The sequence below is a fragment of the Nannobrachium achirus genome (genome assembly GCF_963921795.1).
Source record: "Nannobrachium achirus genome assembly, chromosome: 9".
NCBI lineage: Eukaryota > Metazoa > Chordata > Actinopteri > Myctophiformes > Myctophidae > Nannobrachium > Nannobrachium achirus.
In genome coordinates, this window is record NC_137818.1 from 31,405,763 (window position 1) to 31,424,489 (window position 18,727).

General features: G+C 42.3%; 1 protein-coding gene across 14 annotated transcripts in view; it reads left to right on the top strand.

Moving 5' to 3' along the window:
- Window positions 1–224: 224 nt before the first annotated feature.
- Window positions 225–18,727, top strand: part of huwe1 (HECT, UBA and WWE domain containing E3 ubiquitin protein ligase 1) — a 50,192-nt gene continuing 31,689 nt past the window's right edge. For 11 of the 14 annotated variants that reach the window (XM_080733786.1, XM_080733775.1, XM_080733778.1 and 8 more), the window contains exons 1-20: window positions 225–273; window positions 4,122–4,187; window positions 12,325–12,374; window positions 12,518–12,587; window positions 12,685–12,783; window positions 13,440–13,646; window positions 13,902–14,054; window positions 14,143–14,205; window positions 14,368–14,445; window positions 14,572–14,622; window positions 14,727–14,895; window positions 15,034–15,134; window positions 15,766–15,916; window positions 16,039–16,166; window positions 16,250–16,390; window positions 16,515–16,620; window positions 17,659–17,766; window positions 17,858–17,959; window positions 18,064–18,144; window positions 18,615–18,721. In XM_080733786.1, coding sequence (XP_080589912.1) covers window positions 12,543–12,587; window positions 12,685–12,783; window positions 13,440–13,646; window positions 13,902–14,054; window positions 14,143–14,205; window positions 14,368–14,445; window positions 14,572–14,622; window positions 14,727–14,895; window positions 15,034–15,134; window positions 15,766–15,916; window positions 16,039–16,166; window positions 16,250–16,390; window positions 16,515–16,620; window positions 17,659–17,766; window positions 17,858–17,959; window positions 18,064–18,144; window positions 18,615–18,721 — 1,890 coding nt within the window. In that variant the 5' untranslated portion in view covers window positions 225–273; window positions 4,122–4,187; window positions 12,325–12,374; window positions 12,518–12,542. Of the gene's footprint in view, window positions 274–4,121; window positions 4,188–10,445; window positions 10,729–12,324; window positions 12,375–12,517; window positions 12,588–12,684; window positions 12,784–13,439; window positions 13,647–13,901; window positions 14,055–14,142; window positions 14,206–14,367; window positions 14,446–14,571; window positions 14,623–14,726; window positions 14,896–15,033; window positions 15,135–15,765; window positions 15,917–16,038; window positions 16,167–16,249; window positions 16,391–16,514; window positions 16,621–17,658; window positions 17,767–17,857; window positions 17,960–18,063; window positions 18,145–18,614; window positions 18,722–18,727 lie in introns of those variants that run through there. The other 3 variants (XM_080733782.1, XM_080733781.1, XM_080733783.1) reach the window with 3 other exon arrangements.

Sequence of the window (18,727 nt, forward strand, 5' to 3'; positions counted from 1 at the left end):
AAATTAACCCCCACAATTGTGTCCGAAATAATAATAAAAAACTAAATGTAGGAAACCAAAAATTAGCGCCCACACTTGGGTCCTGACCCACTGTTTGGGAAACAGTGCTCTACTGCTTATGAGATAATTCCGATTAGTTATGTTTTTTAGCAACAAGGGAGTGCCCAGGGTAACGCAGCCAGCGCCGGTTAGCGGTCATTCTCGCGAGAACTAGACTGCCCTACTACTACTCGCTAGTGCAAGATGGAGAAGTGAAATTAACACGCATCCGAGGTAAGCAGACAGATGTATTCCAGACTGTAGTTTTGGTCAATACTCCCTGGAGGGTGTACCTTCATTCTCTTAGTCAACTGCTGTTTTGAGTTTGTACCCAAAATGTTGTGTAATGTCCTATAAAGCGGTCGTCTTTTGAGGGGTAAAGTCCGGACCTTATTCTGCTGTGTAAACCGCCATTTTTAATTTAGCCATGATTCCACCGATAGAGCATTGTGCTGCTGGCCGCTTGCTAGCTAACATACGAACACACACACACCACCCACACACACTCTCAAGTTCAATATGTGTTGGTATGTGCGTGTTATGTCTGTGTGTTACTGTGCTGCTAAATGTGCATGCTCACCAACTAGCTAAACGTTACCGGCGTTGAGAAAATGCCAGGTGATGAGTGTCAGATTGCGGATTTGACTTTTTTTTGTATGTAAGCAGCAGTGGTGTAAAGTAACTAAGTAGATTTACTCAAGTACTGTACTTGAGTAAAATTTTGAGGTATTTGTACTTGAGTATTTCCAATACTTTTACTTCTACTCCACTTAATCTCGGATCCAAATATTGTATTTGGATTGTTTTACTCCAATACAATTTGAAAACTTTAGGTAGCCTACTACCGGTAGTTACTTTGCAGAATACATGAAAGGTCGACCTAAAACAAAGTCGACCCAAACTCGTTTCCCAACGGGTCTGTGGCCTTAAGCTAGATGCAGAATAGACCGAAATCAAATCTTTGCTTCTGGGGGTCCCTGGAACAAAATATTTTGCGATAGGGGTCCATCCGTGGAACAAAATATTTTGAGATGGGGGTCCGTGGCCAAAAACACATTTTGGGGGTCCTTAACCACTGATAGGCACATTCTAAAAATGTCTTCTAATTCCTAACAGTTTTCCTGAAAAAACGTATGTTGCTATCATTGTTTCTCAAACTTTGTCATGTCAAGGACCCCCATAATGATATGTATTTGGCCACGGACCCCCATCGCAAAATATTTTGTTCCAGGGACCCACAGAAGCAAAGATTAGATTTTTGTCTATTTTGCATCTAACTTAAGGCCACAGACCCGTTGGGAAACGAGTTTGGGTCGACTTTGTTTTAGGTCGGCTTTTCCTGTTACCACTTTGCAGATATAAATGATTATATTAGGCTATTAAAGATATATTAACCCACTTAAGCCTCATTTTTTCAAACCTATCGCATAGCGAGTAGCGACGTGTTGTGAGCTTGTAGATCTGCTATTTTTTAATACTTTTGTACCTTTAGTCAAGTACATTTTGAATTCCGGACCTTTACTTGTAACAGTATTTCTACACTGCAGTATTGATACTTTTACTTAAGTAAAACATTTGAGTACTTTTTCCCAGCAGCTAACAACAGTTTGGAGCAGACGGAAGCTCGCCATAATGTCTGTGTGTACATCTAACACGAGCTAATGTTAAGTTTCTGTAACTTTTCTATGGCCAACGTTACGTGTACTCAAGTTAGGGTCGCCTTTTAATGGATGCTGTTGTGTTGTAGTGAGGTTGGCAAACATTAATAACCGGCATAAAGTGATGAGATGGAAGCTTGCTAATAATTACTGTAGCCAAACTACGTCAGACAACCGATGAAGCTGGCAAAGGCATCCCTGCATTCTTTATGATGCTGCTGCTGCACTGATATCAACATGTATGTGTATTGCCTTCTCGCATAAGTGCTGTCTATAACGTTACAAGATAAACAAGCTGCCCCACTAAAATATGTTAAAAAATAACGTCACTTACAATCTTGGGACTTGGGTCACGTTTTGGACCAAAAAAAACGACTGCAGTTGGATTCTTCCATTAAGTTTGAACTTGACATGTAATCCAGCAGCAGTACTTGCTGTATAGCAAGTTTTGAATAATGACAGGGTTGTGGGTTATCTCCACTCCACATGAGACCTTATACACTTCAATGAACATTGTGATGACATGAAAGTAAGGGGGAAGGGTTTTGGTATTTTCTGGGCAAACCGTACGTGCATGCCCCCGAATCAATCTGCATTGTAGCAATGGCTGGCATAATTGCTTTTGCTTATTCTAATTCATACCGGGCCACAACTAAGCTGAAGGACTAACCCACAGCACGGGCCAATTTGGAAGCAGTGAGCTCCAGTGGCATTAGCCCCACTATAGAACCTCACGCTCCGTTGGCGATCCGTTGGCGATCTGTTATTAGCTCCGTGGTGAGGTCCTATGGAGTATGGACCCATGCACCTGCTGTCGAGAAATGGCTCCACGGCGATGGGGAAAACCCCTTTTGCGGACATAAATCCAAAAAATAAGGGTAGTTCCATGCTCGCAGAGTACGGTTTTCCTTCCACCGTCTCATTAAATCTGGAAAAGCCCCCGGCGGCAGGTGCGAGTACTGCTCCCTTCGCATTGTAGCAGAATAGGGAGCAGTACTGGCAACTGCCGCTGGGTTGAATGGGAGAACATGGCAGGCTGATTAAATAAGCGATTTAAACTGTTTTCCGAGTGCCGGTGGAAGGAAAACCGTTCTCGGCGGGCGAGCGTGAAACTACCCTTAACTTTTGGATTTATGACTGCGAAAGGGGTTTCCCCGTTACCGTGGAGCCGTTCCTTGACAGCGGGCGGATGGGTCCATAGGACCTCACCACAGAGCTAACAACAGATCCCCAGCGGAGGGTGAGGTTCTATATGGGGCTAAAATAGCATTTGAAATTTTAATCATGTAATTTGAAATCAAACTAATTTTCTGGGTTTCAAATGTATACAAAATGTTGCCACCACCAACCATAAAAACATTTAGTCCTTGTTTCTCTTGAAGCTGATTTTGGTTTCCACTATTTATTGCATATATTAAGTTAAACTATTCCCTTCATAATGTGCCCTGTGACCAATCACAGCAGTTAAGTGTTCATCTTATTCATCTCTGTTCATAAGTACTGATTCACGTGACTTCAGCATGCATGAGCATAACTGACTGAGCAAGCTACCAGTGTGGGAGAAAGACAAATAGCCTTGTTGTCAAACTTCAGATGATTTGTTTAGTAGGTGGTCTATTATTTTCAGTCCACACATCAAGTAAGAACGGAAGACGGATAAAGATACAATTACTATGCCTGAACATGGAATTGAAAAAAAAAAAAAAGTATTTTTTACACTGTTTCATCCATCTAACATCTGAGTGGCACAGGATCAGCAGTTCAACTCTTTTGCTTTAGTTTTTGGATAAGGACCAGTAAAAGGAAAAAGTCAGATACTTTCTGGCTGCTAACCTGCTGCTATGAGGACAATACCGCACTTATTGCAGAAGGGGAAAATCAAAAAGAGGGAAATGGTTAATGTATGTATATTGATTATACGATGCAAATGACCACAAATTCAATTCCTGCTCTGGCCGTCCTGTCAAAGGGGTGCATCTCTCCACTCCGACATGTCTCCTTTCCGACATGTCTCCATTCCGACACTAACCCTATCTCTACCCCTACCCTAAACCTTAGGCCCATGGGGAGTGTCGCCACTCCGACAATAAGAAGTCCATTTCGGAGTGGCGACATGTCGGAATGGAGAGAGCCTCTCCCGTCAAAGTGTCCTTGAGAAAACACTGAACCTTCAATCAGATCAGTCATTGCAAGTTGATGTGCAGCTAATGAGTAAAAACTGAATAGACACTTGTGTGTGTTGTTGTGAAAGACTTGCTTTCGAAAAGTGCTTACTATGTAAATAGTTGTTTTAATAATAGCTGTGATCACAGACAATATTTACCTTTTTAACATTTCATGGATGTTAAAACAGTTTCCTTTCTGTCTACGCCTGGTATACGTGAGGAAGTTCATATCTTTTTTTGTTTCCCCTTTCTCACTCAGAGTTGAAAGAGACTACGAAACTAGCTGAGGAGGAGTGATGGAGCTAATGAACCAAAGCTGCTTGTGGTATGTACTATGTATGTACTGATAAAATGGTTACATTATGAAGGCCTGTTTACCAAGATGCTGTAAAACCTGCTCAGTGCTGAACCAAAAAGCTAGTGGCTACTGCCCTGCTACAAGGAAGTATCAAAACATTTTAAATGAATACTTAATTTGAAATACTTACGCAGAACTGCCATACTTTAGGTTGCATGTAATTTGCAATAACAGGCACTTCAACTCTGAACTACATCTAACGGTCAAGTGCAAAAGACATTCACATCTCAATACACGATGGATGGGTGCTGGATACAAAGAAATAAAGTGTGAAGTCTTACAGATTTCTGCACGAAATGGCTCCTGTTAAAATGATTTTTCAGGATCTCGGAAAAATATGACAGGATATCTCCGAACTTGACAGGTTTTGATGTCCTTGTCCATTGCCATTGCTACAACATGCTTCATTGAATTGCGGCAATTATATGGAAAGCAACATCCAGATTCTTATGCATTGATTTTCTAGTTAATCAAAGGCAAAATAAATGTCACATTAGAACAGTTCATTCAAATTATGCTTTTGATTGAAGTATACAAGCTTCGCAAAAAAAATATCTGAATGTGTATTTTATTTAACATGGTCGTCCTGTCCCACAGTACAAAGTTACATTCCTTGTACTGAGATTGACTCTAGGACAAAGCCAGCAGGCCATTATCTTTATGGTCCGGGATTTTTGTAATGTATGATTATTTATAAACTATACTGTATGTATCAATGCAGAGTTTTTCGGTATTGAACAGATCTTACTATAAATCCATCCCCCTTGTTCAGCTAGAGCAAACAAGTTCAATTGCAATTGGTACATTCAGCTGTCTCCATTAAATTGTTCTTCAGTTCCATGTTAAGAGTGGTTCCCCTGACATCACAGTGACATCAGAGCATGATATCAGAGTGATGTCATAGTGACAAGTGAACCAATAGACTGTAAAAATGTGTACTGACTGACTGACTGACTGACTGACTGACTGACTGACTGACTGACTGACTGACTGACACAGAAAGACAAGCTGTGACATTTCTCATGGTATAGACCTTTGGTCGCAATAACAACAACAATCTGACATAACACTTCCCAGTGTGTTCTTTGTTGACACCTTTATGTATTTTGTGGGTGCGAAATCCCTAGCTTGAGCTTTTAGTGTTTTTTTCTTTTTTTACTTGGTACATTTTTAACATCATCCTCAATATAATGATAGATCCATGTTAACCCAGTTAACTACAGTGTAACCAGTCTTCATGGTGGGCAGGAACCTTACCTGTGTGCCAACTACAGTGTATTTTTGAGCGGTGTTAACCGCTCCTACGTCTGGCTTTGTCTGTACTGTAGGTCCCCATATCCCTATGTCCGTATGAGCACGAGACTTACGTCACATGAGACGTAAGGTCAGAAAGTACGCAGAGACCGACATCACCACAGCTGATGTCACGGACAGAACTTCCCATACAAGGAGATAGTTTGTTTGATACCATGCGAAATGAGCACCGCCACTTCGCACAGGTGCAATGTTTTTAATTGCATCAAACACATGCCTGGTGTGACCCGAAAATGCGAAATATTCCAACTGTTAATGGTGGTGCGAATAGTTTCGGGCTGACAACCCATCACATCAGAGAGGCCACCACCTGAAGGGTTTCCAGGCAGTTGCAGTTAACAGTAGCCAGTGGTGTAAAGCAACTAAATACATTTACTTGAGTACTACTGTAGGTATTTGTACTTAGTTGAGTATGTCCAATTTCCAGTACTTTTACTTCTACTCCACTACATCTCGGATCCAAATATTGTATTTTTACTCAACTATTTATTTTAAAACTGTAGTTGCTACTAAATTATAATATAAAACATACATAAACCATACTTGAGTATTTCTTCCTGGCGGCAGCAGGGCAGCCACACACCGACAAGACGAGACACGGCTAATAGGAGAAACACTGTTCCCTCTCAATGCAATGGGATAGTCAGTCGACCATGTTCTCTCTCTCTCTCTCTTTAAATTGGGTAGAGTCAGCTTTCTTTGATATTGGGAGAGAGGAGTTCGCCTGCCCTGCGAATGTCTGCAGAATTCGACACCAGAGCGAATAATAACAACCGCTTTTTCGCTCCGTGGAAATTTGTTGCTGGTGTGGAAGCTTGCATTGACTAGCATTGAAAAAAAGGCGAATTATTTGCTTCGCAAATTCGCCTCCGGTGTGTAAAGACCTTAACGGTGCTAAACTTGGACTACAATTAATGAAATTATCTAGACTAAAATGTATTAATAAATCAAATCAAACCCATGCCTAAACGTGACCATACTAACAGTGCCTAACCCTGACTAAAATGTATTAGGTCACACCCATGCCTCAAGGCTCAAAGGCAAACATACTAACAGTGCCTAATCTAAAATGTATTAATTAACGGGTTGATTTCTTTATTCCCAGTGAAAAATCTACCTCACTCAGAATGAGATTGCAGCACTATATTTTTGTGTAATATTTGCGTTTGGATGTACTCATGACACAAACAACAATTTGTTAAATATTTTCAGGCCAATTAATCCCACAGACAAAAAAGTAAAGTTTAACAGTGCCTAATCCCAACAAAAGAATCGAGTGAGCGGTGCCTTAAGCGCCATTCCCACTGGACACGATAAATATAAAGATAACTATAACTATATCGTTCATTGTATTATCTTTATTGTCAGTGTGAACACTGCCATCCACTTGAATGGCCTTTTGTGCTGCCCAACAGTGCACTTGAAGGTCAGTAAGGTCACCCAGAGTTATTGTAGCTGTTGAGGCCGTACTACATAGCATAGAGACAGACAGACTTGGTCAAATGTTTGAGCCGTTGGCACCTCTCAAATATATTGAATTACACTTTTTCTCTCGATTGGCCATGACCTGGTATCACTCTGGTTAACTTAGTGTTTCTCCTGGCTTCCTTCCTTCCCCTTGATGCTAAAGTTAGGGTTATAATTTTAATAATTTGTATTTCAGAGCATGTCATGATCAACGCACTGGTCTGGTGTATTTACACAGTCACATTTTGTTACTGCACCTTCCCACCTATTGGAATGATAATGGTTTATGAAGAGTCATGGATTTATGTTGAGAACACAACTAATTCTGAAAGATATGTTTGTATAAAAAAAAATTGAAATTCTCAACATAAATAAGGCTGGCTGAAGAACACAATAGTGCTTTAGTGCCTAGTAGGCTAACATAAAGCGTATTCATTGTGTGTTTTGTTTTGGTTCTTTTGAGTGGGGGGCCTTATTGTGTTTGAAAATCTCCCTTATTTTCAAAAGTTAACACCGGCAGGTATGGCTTTGCGGCATAGAAGCTGGGGAATGTTTGGGACTACCACATCATCTCAGGGGCTCCTGTTGCACTGGCAAAAAAAAGTTCTCGGGAAGGTCCTGGCATTTACCATGACCGTTCTGGTTGTTTTTCTAGAACTAGAGGAGATACTTTGCTATTAGAATGTTGCCATACAAAGATCAGTCTCATTCCTGTAAATGTTAAAAAATATCTAGCAGGAGGAGGGAAACTGGAATTGGCATGTGCTTTTACTGTATTAGGCTTCAACACATGAGACTAAAGCGTACATAAAACATTTATTTAAAGTGGAAGACCACCCATTTTCAATATTGAACTATGTCATTAATATACCTTAGGGGAGTTGTGTGGAAATAAAAAAAATGTCCCCCCTCTTCTGTGTTGCCTAGAACTGGAGGATTGATTTGGGGGTTTGTATTGTAAAGTACAACGGTGTGATGTCATCACATTGTGATTTGACAGGAAATGGGGAGAGACTCGCAGCAAAGGTCGTCGGGAACAGGACTCGAACCCACGACACGCTGTCAGGCATCAGAGCCTATGTGGCATGCGCCTGGACCGGTAGGCCCATAGACTTAGAAAGGTAGACTCCTCCTTCGGCTCTGGTGCATATGCATCATCAGGGGATCAAGGGAATCTGTGTGTATCGCTTCCACGTGCATCACACATACGGACGTTGGTAGGCCAATCAGAGGCAGGTGGGGGCGTACACAGCCTGTAAGAACAGCTGTTCCGCACAGCCGCACAACATCAGGAAATGGATGGATTCATAAGTCCCGAAAAAGACGTGCTGTGATTGGCCAGTAGTCACTTTGACTGGGAGCGATCCCTTGGTTTTTCCAGGATGTCCAGACTACAACTGTTGCACGTCGCTCCAATGAACTGCAGAGGCGAATGAGGCGTCTAGCTTTTTATATCTGTGGGTAGGCCAGCAGGCGCCCACCTCCAACAATTTTCAAAGGCACGGAAGCTCTGAAAAATGATCAGAGGCAGGGGGGCTGATAACGTGAGTGCTTTGTCGCTCAAGCACCCAGCCGTAATGCTGAGCACTCAGCCAGAACGGACAAGCGTATTTTCATTTTGACAAACAGATGCACAAGACGGTCGACCTGGCCGTCTCCAAGTATTCAAACTCTTTTTAGTATTATAGTATTATAGCCAGCAAGTCTTATAACATGCGTAGCCTACATAACACACTAGCTGTATGTATTTGACAGCAACAGGATACAGGCAGGGGGCGCTCGAGTCGGGTTTAGCACGCAGTGGCACGCAGAAGAATCGTTACCTATGATGAGAGGATAAAGCGGATGTGACGCCTCCTCCCTGCTTCTGTTTCGCCTTTACAGTCACACAAATTTGTTTATATAAATTAAAAAATAATCTAAGCATATCTAGTTTAAGCATATCAGAAATGGAAATTCTAAAATAAAATTTAAAGCGATTTTTAAATATTTGTCTTAGCGGACATGACAAACAGATGGCAGCTTCCATTCTCTGCTTTTGGGGATGTATATTGTGTAGTATTTCCTAGTCTTGCATAGCCAGACATCTATTACACATATTCCACAGTCTCCGAATGCTGTAAAGTCTGTAACTACATCTCCCAAAATCCGAGACGGGAAGCTGTCATCTGTTTGTCATTTCTGTTCTGCCAGAGTTAAAACATTGTCTAGTCTCCCTTTGCTAGCGATTTGGAGCGCTTTTACTAACCTTTGAAAATCCACTCGTCTCTCTTCTTTCCACCTGAAAAATAACATATCCGCGTCTTTAGTTAGGGTCTGTATAAAAAGGCTTGTTTTGACCAAAAAAAGCATCTGGGAAAAGAATAGTTCCTGCTGCAGTTCTGGTATTTGTTGTCCTGATATCACTCACGGGTGCAGGGGAGCGCTCACTATCATAATCCAATGAAATAAAAAATCACACCTAGTGTGAAGTGAACGGTGCTAATTATGAGTTAATTTCATCAAGCGTCTCCTGAGCCAATCACAGCATGTCCTGCGAAGCTTGGCCAATGGTACCCTGGGCGTACAACAAACTTTGAGCCGTTTGCGCCTAGATGTAGGCCATATCTAGGCCAGATGTAGGCCACGTTTCCGTTTACAATGTCTCGTCGTTCGCATTGAATGAGTTAAAATATATTTTGCAGAAATGGACAAGCAGCGAGCTATGTGCTTAGTAAATAATCTATAAGCTACATATATTTAGATGTAGGCATCGTTTCCGCTTTATCGCTTGATAATTTTCGGGGCTTTGGTTTGGTGCTCCAGAATCCAGACTGTATGACAGAAGCGTTTGAAAATTGTTGGAGGCAAAAGTCTGACTTGTGTGAGATAGTGAATAGTTGTCTGGCTATGCAAGACTAGTCCGCTAGTAACATTGCCTTAATAACCTAAAGGGCACAATCAAATCTGAAATGGGATTTTTAAAATCTGTATCAACATTTCACTCATAAGCTAATGAGTCAAGTTAATTTATGTCATAAGTTTTGGAAACATATTGACAAGTACAATATTTAATACATTACTTAAAGCAAGCCATTTATGTCAGTGTTTACAACACACTGCATTCCTTTATAGTGCTGTAATTGGCATAACTAAAATGGCTGCACACCTGATAGATATTAATGTGAATATTATTATTGTGGGTAGCCAAATTAGTTAATGTAATTATGCAACGTAATTAGTTAATGTAAACATTCTAAACAATTTAGGTGGTATTGGCCATTAAATCATTGATTACAAATCAATCGATCTACAGAACAATTAAGGTGAAACAAATAACCAATGGTCACCCATTATGTTATTGTGCACTGCGTTGAGAAGACAGTGGTCCATGTCGTAACGTTATTCACTTTGCACACTACCCAGTCATAATGACTGTAGTGCCGACAGCCAGTACCCACTGACTACATGCTACGGATACACGCGCGCTTGCTCTCCGAAAAATGACCATAATCTAACAGGCTGGCAGAGGAACACATCACTATCCCGAGCCGGTTTCTACTCGGCTGTGTTTGCCCCGAAAGAAAACTGAAATACACCAACTCGCAGTGTCACGTTAGACACGGTCTGAGAATGATTCAGCGAGTTATTAACGTTATGCGTTTCTGCTATTGCTATTCAACTAGCAGCTAGCTCGCTATAGCTAGCCAGCCAGCGCGTGCCACGGCTGTCTAGCTGAAAGGCCGGGGTAAGAATTATGACTTTGCCAGAAATAAGATGAATGCAAATGTTTTGATGCACAATCAAAAACCTTTTGTCGTTAGCTATTCCGGGCTCTGTGCACGGTATGCCCGCTGGCCACAGGCTTGTGTGAGTGGTAGTGGTGAATGATGCAGGGTGGACAGTGCGGGCTTCTGATGCTTCGTTAATACTTCACCGCAACGAGCATGTCTCTCGATAAAAATGACGCATTTTCAACGGAAAAAATTGCCGTCGACACTTTTTTCATTCGAAAATTGCGTCATTTCGCTTTTATCGAGAAGTGCTCGTGTGACGAAGTATAGCCACATTAGCATTGATGCGGCCTGTGCTGCAGCCGCGAGCTAAACTAGTCCGGTGTTCACGGGACAAGGCGTCAAAACTAGTGGCGGTCTAGGGAGAGTGTTTAACAAACTTTACATTTCAAGGTCTCCCCACAATTCTGGCAGTGTACAAATGGAACCAAATGAACCCGTTAGCGTTAGGTTGGTTCCATTTGTACACTGTCAGAGTTACAGACTTGTATGGGTCAATTTAGATCCCCATAAAGGAACCCAGTAACCCCGGTCAGAGGCCCTGAAATCCACTTGGAGAACCATGGTCTAGGAGTCTCAGTACAGCAGTTTTTAAGTCTGTTCTGCTAAACCTCTGGGGTTTGAGGCCAGTGCATATGTATGTATCACGTGTTGGGATGATATTAGCCGGCTATCAGAAGTTTTTTCTTCCGCCTGGATTGTATTTTGTTGCTTTGAAGTAGCTGTTTAGCTGCTGGACTGGTAGCTCGATCCTACAGACCAACTCCTCCAGCCATCTATTGGAAGGCTCGGTTCGTTGTGAGGCTTTTTTTTTCTCGCAGTGTTTGGCTGTATGAGACGTGTTGCTGATATAACTACCGAGGTGTTCGATTGTTTGAGCTTGTGGCAGCCTGACACAGGCGAGAAATCTTAGATTTAAGTGCCTAATGTCAGGTAACGTTTGTGTTGCTAGCGAAAGGGCTAGAGTTAGCCAGCTATAACTTTAACCTGTCAGTGTCAAGTCACTGACGGCCAGCCACTCGCGTCAATTAGCTCGATGTTTGTTTCATGGGTCAACGTGAATGCAATTTCTTGAACATGTGAAACGTTTACATTTACCTGGTTGGGCGTCAAACGAAATAATTACAGTAACTTTGTCATAGTTGGCTAGCTACTAATTCGCCTCGTTTGCTAGCTAAGGTAAACGTTAGCATCACCTGCTAGCCAGTTATAGTGGGTCTCAGTTTGCTGACTAGTAGCACTAATTTCCCAACCCAAATAGTTTTTCTGTCACAGGATTACTGTAGTCTGGCCAATTCGTTGACTGCCTTGTACCAAAACTGAATCGATATTCCTTTTCCATTTGTAGAATATCACTTTTTTTTGTGCTATTGCATTGTTTATTGTGACGCTATTGTCATGTTAATTATTTACTGACCATGATTTTAATGTATCTTTAATTAATAGTTGACTGACTGACTTACTAGCATTGTACATTCTGACGTCTTGGCTTCTGCCTATGTAAGTTGCTTTTTACCATAAACAGCTTAATTAATCAAATGTGTTTGCAGGTAACGTGAATGGAACATGCTGTTAAGTGGGCATTGCCAAATTACTTACTGTAAGTCACATTAAAAGTTGTTGTTGTTGTCATAGATGTTCTCATTCGATTTGTTACTTTCATTCCACTGTGTAAATTGATAATCACCACTATATTCTGTGTTGTCTTGGTACAGTTGAATAACATATGCAATTTCTTGACAGAAGCAACAAATAAAAAGTAGCAACAATGAAAGTCGACAGAAGCAAATTAAAGAAAACCCCAACAGAAGCTGTGAGTGTACATAATGTTGTATAGTCACTTATATTTTGGTAATTGTATTTTTCCAGTCTGTCCCTAACATTGTCATGATCTGATCTGTGCTTTGCAGCCTGCCGACTGTAGGACACTTATAGAGAAGCTTAAGGCATGCAATGACGAACAACTGCTGCTTGAACTGCAGCACATCAAGACCTGGAATATTGGCAAGGTAAGCCACAACAGAGATGCAAGGGGAGGGGTGCCTATGCCTATTGAATTGATTGATTGAAGACTTTATTAGAAGTTTGCATAGGAAAAGGTACAGTTTCATGACGGTACAGTTCACTGGTACAAGGTCTACTAAAAGGAGATCCATGAAAAGACTAAGCTTATTTCACTGGAAACCATTGAAGTATCTCATAACATTGAATGACAGACAAATAGAACACAGTACTATGCAGTAGATATGTAAAGAAAAAGAAAAAAGAAAACAGTAAGTCTAAACAAACAGTATATACAAAGAAGGGGCAGGGGAGGGTAGGGTTGGGCTAGGTTAGTTTTTTTACCAGTTGCGAACGGCTGCTGCCTGTAAGTGGTTTTTCAGGGCAATTTTAAAGGATGCTAGTGATCCACACTCCTTTATGACCTTCGGTAAGGCTTTCCACATTTTGGTGGTATAGCAGAAAAAAGAGTTTGATCCTTTGTTGGCTTCATGTAGAGTCTGTGCCTGGGCCTATTATCACCCATTACAAAAATGTATCCAAACCATGTATCCAAACCTACAGCACCTCTGTATTTTTGGAGATAAAACCAAGCGAAAGGTTTGACTTGGAGTTGGCATCCTTAGCTGGCTTTGTTTTTAAACGTTTCTTGTGTCCTTATCAGTGTGAGCTGTACCACTGGGTAGACCTACTAGACCGCTTCGATGGCATTCTGTGCGACGCAGGCCAGACCGTAGAGAATATGTCTTGGTTGCTGGTGTGCGACCGACCAGACAATGGACAACTCAAAGCACTGCTGCTGGCTGTGCTCAACTTTACGGCGCTGCTCATCGAGTACAGCTTCTCCAGGCACCTTTACAGTTCCATAGAGGTAGGTTAAAAATACATATATATTTTTTTGTCAAGCATAGTGTGCTGTGCTAACATGTTGCACAACACGTTTTGCCCCCAAAGCATAAATTAAACTTGACAGTCTCCTTGCTCTTCTGTATCATGTACCAGTCTCCTTGCTCCCCTCTGGATCATGTACCTGTCAGACTAATAGTAGAGTCAACACAAACACTCCTTTTTAAATTATTTTTATTAACCATTTGTTGCCATTTTCTCTGTCTCTTTCTCTTCACAGCACTTAACCACCTTGCTAGCGTCATGTGACATGCAGGTGGTCCTGTCCGTGCTGAACCTGCTCTATGTGTTCAGTAAGCGCTCCAACTACATCACCAGACTCGGTTCTGATAAGAGGACCCCTTTACTGGCCCGCCTGCAGCACCTGGCAGAGGTTTGAAGAATACAATAATTTCCTTAATGACAGTTGTCCCTTTTTCAAGACTTGATTGTATTGTGAGTGTCTTTGTTCTCTCCTGCAGAGTTGGGGTGGAAAAGAGAATGGATTTGGTCTAGCAGAGTGCTGCAGGGACCTGTCTATGACTGTAAGTTTTTGTCAAAGTTGACACTCAATAAAAGGCCAAGAATTTGTCCAAATTAGTTATTAATAATAACTTTTCTCATTATGACTTTCAAATAAGACTAATGATGCACTATTCATTAATCTATTCCTCTTACTGTGCTGCCATCCCTTGACATGCAAACAGAAGTATCCCCCCAGTGCCACCACACTGCACTTTGAGTTCTATGCTGAACCGGGTCCTGAGGTCAAAGTAGAGAGAAAGGTAATGGCAGGAAATGTATTTATGACTTCCTAACATTGTACAGAATGGCAATGTGAAGGTCATTATTGTTTTAGCCATTTTCTGTTTACTAATGTGGCAATCGTTTGGGCTATCTTCTTTCTACAGCAGACCAGTAGTAATACACTACACTATATTCACATCGAGCAGCTTGACAAGGTAAAGCCAGATATTTGTTTTATCAGCAAACTTGTTTACAATGACCCCTTTTACATTGCCTGCTCACGCCCCTGCTATTTCTGTCCCTGCTCCACGTCTCCCAGATTTCTGAGAGTCCCTCTGAGATCATGGAGTCGTTGACGGTGATGTACAACATCCCTAAAGACAAGCAGACCCTGCTGTTCACACACATCCGCCTGGCCCACGGCTTCTCAAATCACAAGAAGAGGTTGCAAGCCGTCCAGGCCCGACTGCATGCCATCTCTATACTGGGTGAGTAGTGTGCATCAGTACCATCCCTTGGGGGCATATTTGTGACTTTATTACTATACAAACAGTTATTATACATGTATACATTATTTACTTCCAGTGAGTGCTCACTGCTGACATTATTTTGTCTTCCTTTTCCAGTGTATTCAAATGCACTCCAGGAGTCGGCCAACAGTATTCTATACAATGGCTTAATAGAGGAGCTGGTGGATGTGCTACAGATAACAGACAAACAGCTTGTGGTAAGAATATTGCCTGGCTCCAGCCCATAGACCCGCCCACACTCTGAGCGGACTGGTTCTCTTGGTCTGGTGTTGTCATATGACGCTTAACTTGATATGGTATCTTGGCGTACCAGCCAATGAAATCAATGCAAGATGGAGGAGGGGGTGGGTTTAACTTTTGAAAATCAACAGAAACAGTGGTGGGAAGGAGCTCAGCCAAAGCTCTTAATTGCTCCCTTTGAACTTCAAAGGGGGGTTGTGCACACCTCGTTAGCATCAAAGACAACGACCTGTTTGATGCCTGTCATAGAGGGGAGGGGGGAATGATTTTCTGTACACACAAGTCAAACACAACCCCTCCCACCAGATCTCTTGTGATTGGGAATGTCAAATCCCCTCCCCTTTGAAATCTCTTGTCAATGGGACAATGTCAGACTCAAGCTCAGCGCAGAGTCTGAAATCAAGAAGACGGACTACTCAATCCCACCCGTACTGCCTTGGTTATTGTATAGTCAGTAGTTGTATATGAAATTAATTATACTCCATATCCTATGTCCATGGGCAGCAAGGGTTGTTTTCACCAGATGTTTGATGAATATTCATGTTCAATTTAATTTTTAAATATTAAATTGCTATTTTTTCCATTTAGGATATAAAGGCAGCATCTTTGCGCACTTTAACTTCCATCGTCCATCTGGAAAGGACACCAAAGCTATCCAACATTATTGACTGCACCGGCACTGCTTCCTATCACGGCTTCCTGCCTGTGTTGGTGCGCAACTGTATACAAGCCATGATTGGTGAGCAACAATTTAGAATTGATGGCTAATTGCATTTATTTCTCAGATGCATATACATTGCCAATTTAGTGTATATACAGTACATTCACATTGGAAGTGAACATAATGCTTGTTATTGCCAGACCCCCTGATGGAACCCTACCCGCACCAGTTTGCAACAGCACTCTTCTCCTTCCTCTACCACCTGGCCAGCTATGATGCTGGAGGAGAAGCTTTAGTATCCTGTGGCATGATGGAAGCCCTACTTAAGGTATGTCCCAACTTTAAATCACTGCCAGTGGTGTTGACCCAGTATTTATAAACATGTTCCTAACGCCTATCCACTCTGTGTAGGTGATCAAGTTCCTAGGAGACGAACAGGATCAGATCACCTTTGTAACGCGGGCTGTGAGAGTAGTCGACCTCATCACTAACCTGGACATGGCTGCCTTTCAGTCCCACACCGGCCTTACCATCTTTATCAGCCGACTGGAGGTTGGTGATGCACTCTGCTCTTCTTTCAGTGTCTGACGCAGCAATCCAGCTACAAATTCACCATAGTCCCGGCCAAATGTCTGGACTCGCTAACCCCTCTCTCCATCTATCTTTGTGTTTGCAGCATGAAGTGGACCTGTCAAGGAAAGAGTGCCCTTTTGTCATCAAGCCAAAGATCCAGAGGCCGAGTACGGCAGTGGAGTCGGAAGATATGGATACAGACATGGACAGTCAGTCATTGTTAAACCCTATACTTAGTTGACTAGAGCACCTCAGGGCTCTATAGCAGGGCCTAGGCCCCTTCTGTTTTTGCTCTACATCAAACATATAATTTTCGAGATGTCTGAGTGAGTGTCTGTCTGTCTGTCTGTCTGTCTGTCTGTCTGTCTGAAACAGCGTTTCTCCTCAGTGGCTGGAGCAATTGATCTGAAATCGCATCACCATTAACATATGAACACACCTGACATAACTGTGAAGCCCGTTTGTCACTTTCACAAATCATATGCCGTATATTAGCATTTTTATGGTGTATCTACTATCTATTCTGCATCTAGCATGAGGCATATCTATTCTGCATCTAGCATGAGGCAACATGTTCACTGTGTGTGTGTGTGTGTGTGTGTGTGTGTGTGTGTGTGTGGGCGCGGGCGGGCGGGCGGGCGGGGGCGGGTGGTGGTGGAACACAGTATCTGTATCTCTGTAGCCATTAAACAAAACGGGTATTTCTTACATTGATGCTCCTACATATTATCATGCAAGCACCAGTTAAAGTTACTTTCCATCCCTCATCCCACATCCCATAACCCACACACTGCACATCATTTCGAAGCTCATATCTTTGAACGGGTAAGGGCTATTAAATGTATTCACCAAAAATAGCTAATCCTGCTACAAACCTGCGGTGTGTTGCAACACATTATGAGCTGATACATATGCCATGTTTGCCAAATGTTCACCCCCAGAATAGGGATACTAGGGGTCAAGTGGTTAAGCCAAATAACCTTAGCCCTGAAAGAGAACATTTCTCTTTTATATAGAACCCTTAAACTGTTATGAAGAGCTTTACAGTTAACCAACTTGGATAAAATAATGCTGTTTATTCCAGCATCCAGAAGCAATGGTAGCAAAAATACAATGGCGCTCAGACTTGGATCAAGACTAGAACCCAGGAGGGCCCTACCTGACGATCTTGGGTTGCTGTTGGCATGTGCCAGATCCTGCTGAGCCATACATTACCTTACCCGTGTTGTGTGCTTGTGTCCCTGCAGTGTCAGAAGTTGCAATGGAGAGCAGCCCTGGCCCATCCACATCCTCTGGTTCCAGACCAGAAATGGACCACCGAGTGCAGAGCAGCACTGCCAACACGCCTCGCACAGGTACACGCACATAGTGTAAGCACCAAGCTTCCTGCATACAAATGTTCCTCAGTAGCTCATTTTCTCATTTTGCCAATGTGTCTCACCACAGGCACACAGTGTATCCCCCAGAGGGCGGCTCTGTTGAAGTCAATGCTAAACTTTTTAAAGAAAGCCATCCAGGATCCTGCCTTTTCTGATGGTATCCGCCATGGTAAGCTTTTCACATACGTACTTATTAACCATGTGGTCTTTGGGCCAAGATCCCTATGCTAATCTTGCTGACCTGTGTCCCTCTCTCTCACTTGCTTTCTTTAGTAATGGATGGGTCCTTGCCTACCTCACTCAAGCACATCATCAGTAATGCAGAGTATTATGGTCCTTCGCTCTTCCTATTGGGTGAGTAAGAGTAAACACTGGTTTAGGGAAAGTGTTGAGATGCAAGTACCCTCCTTTCCCCAAGGTTAGGAAAACACGGCAAGTGGTATCTTTGCCAGTTGCTACAATCCTATCTTAAAGGGAGGCGTCACGCTCATGTCACAATGACCCTTTTTTTTTGTTTAATGACACAATTGCGTCATTAATCACATGTAACATTTAATTGTGAGTTGTGACAGCCCTAGTCATTTTTGGTTTTCTTGGCAATTGTAGAGATTTAACAAATAATATCACAATCACAAAAAATACACACTGAACTGAATCCGTATCCCCAATTTTAATTTCTTCCCTATTCCCTTGAGTTTAGTTGTTCAGCCAATTTCCTTATTTCCCAACATTGTGTTGGTCATTCATGTATATTAAACATTGCCCATCTCTCCCCTTTCTTTGTTTTCCTCCCTCCCCTCTTCATGTCTGGTTCCCACTCCCAGCGACGGAGGTTGTGACGGTGTTTGTGTTCCAGGAGCCATCCCTGCTCTCCTCCCTGCAGGATAACGGCCTCACTGATGTCATGCTGCATGCCCTTCTCATCAAAGACGTGAGT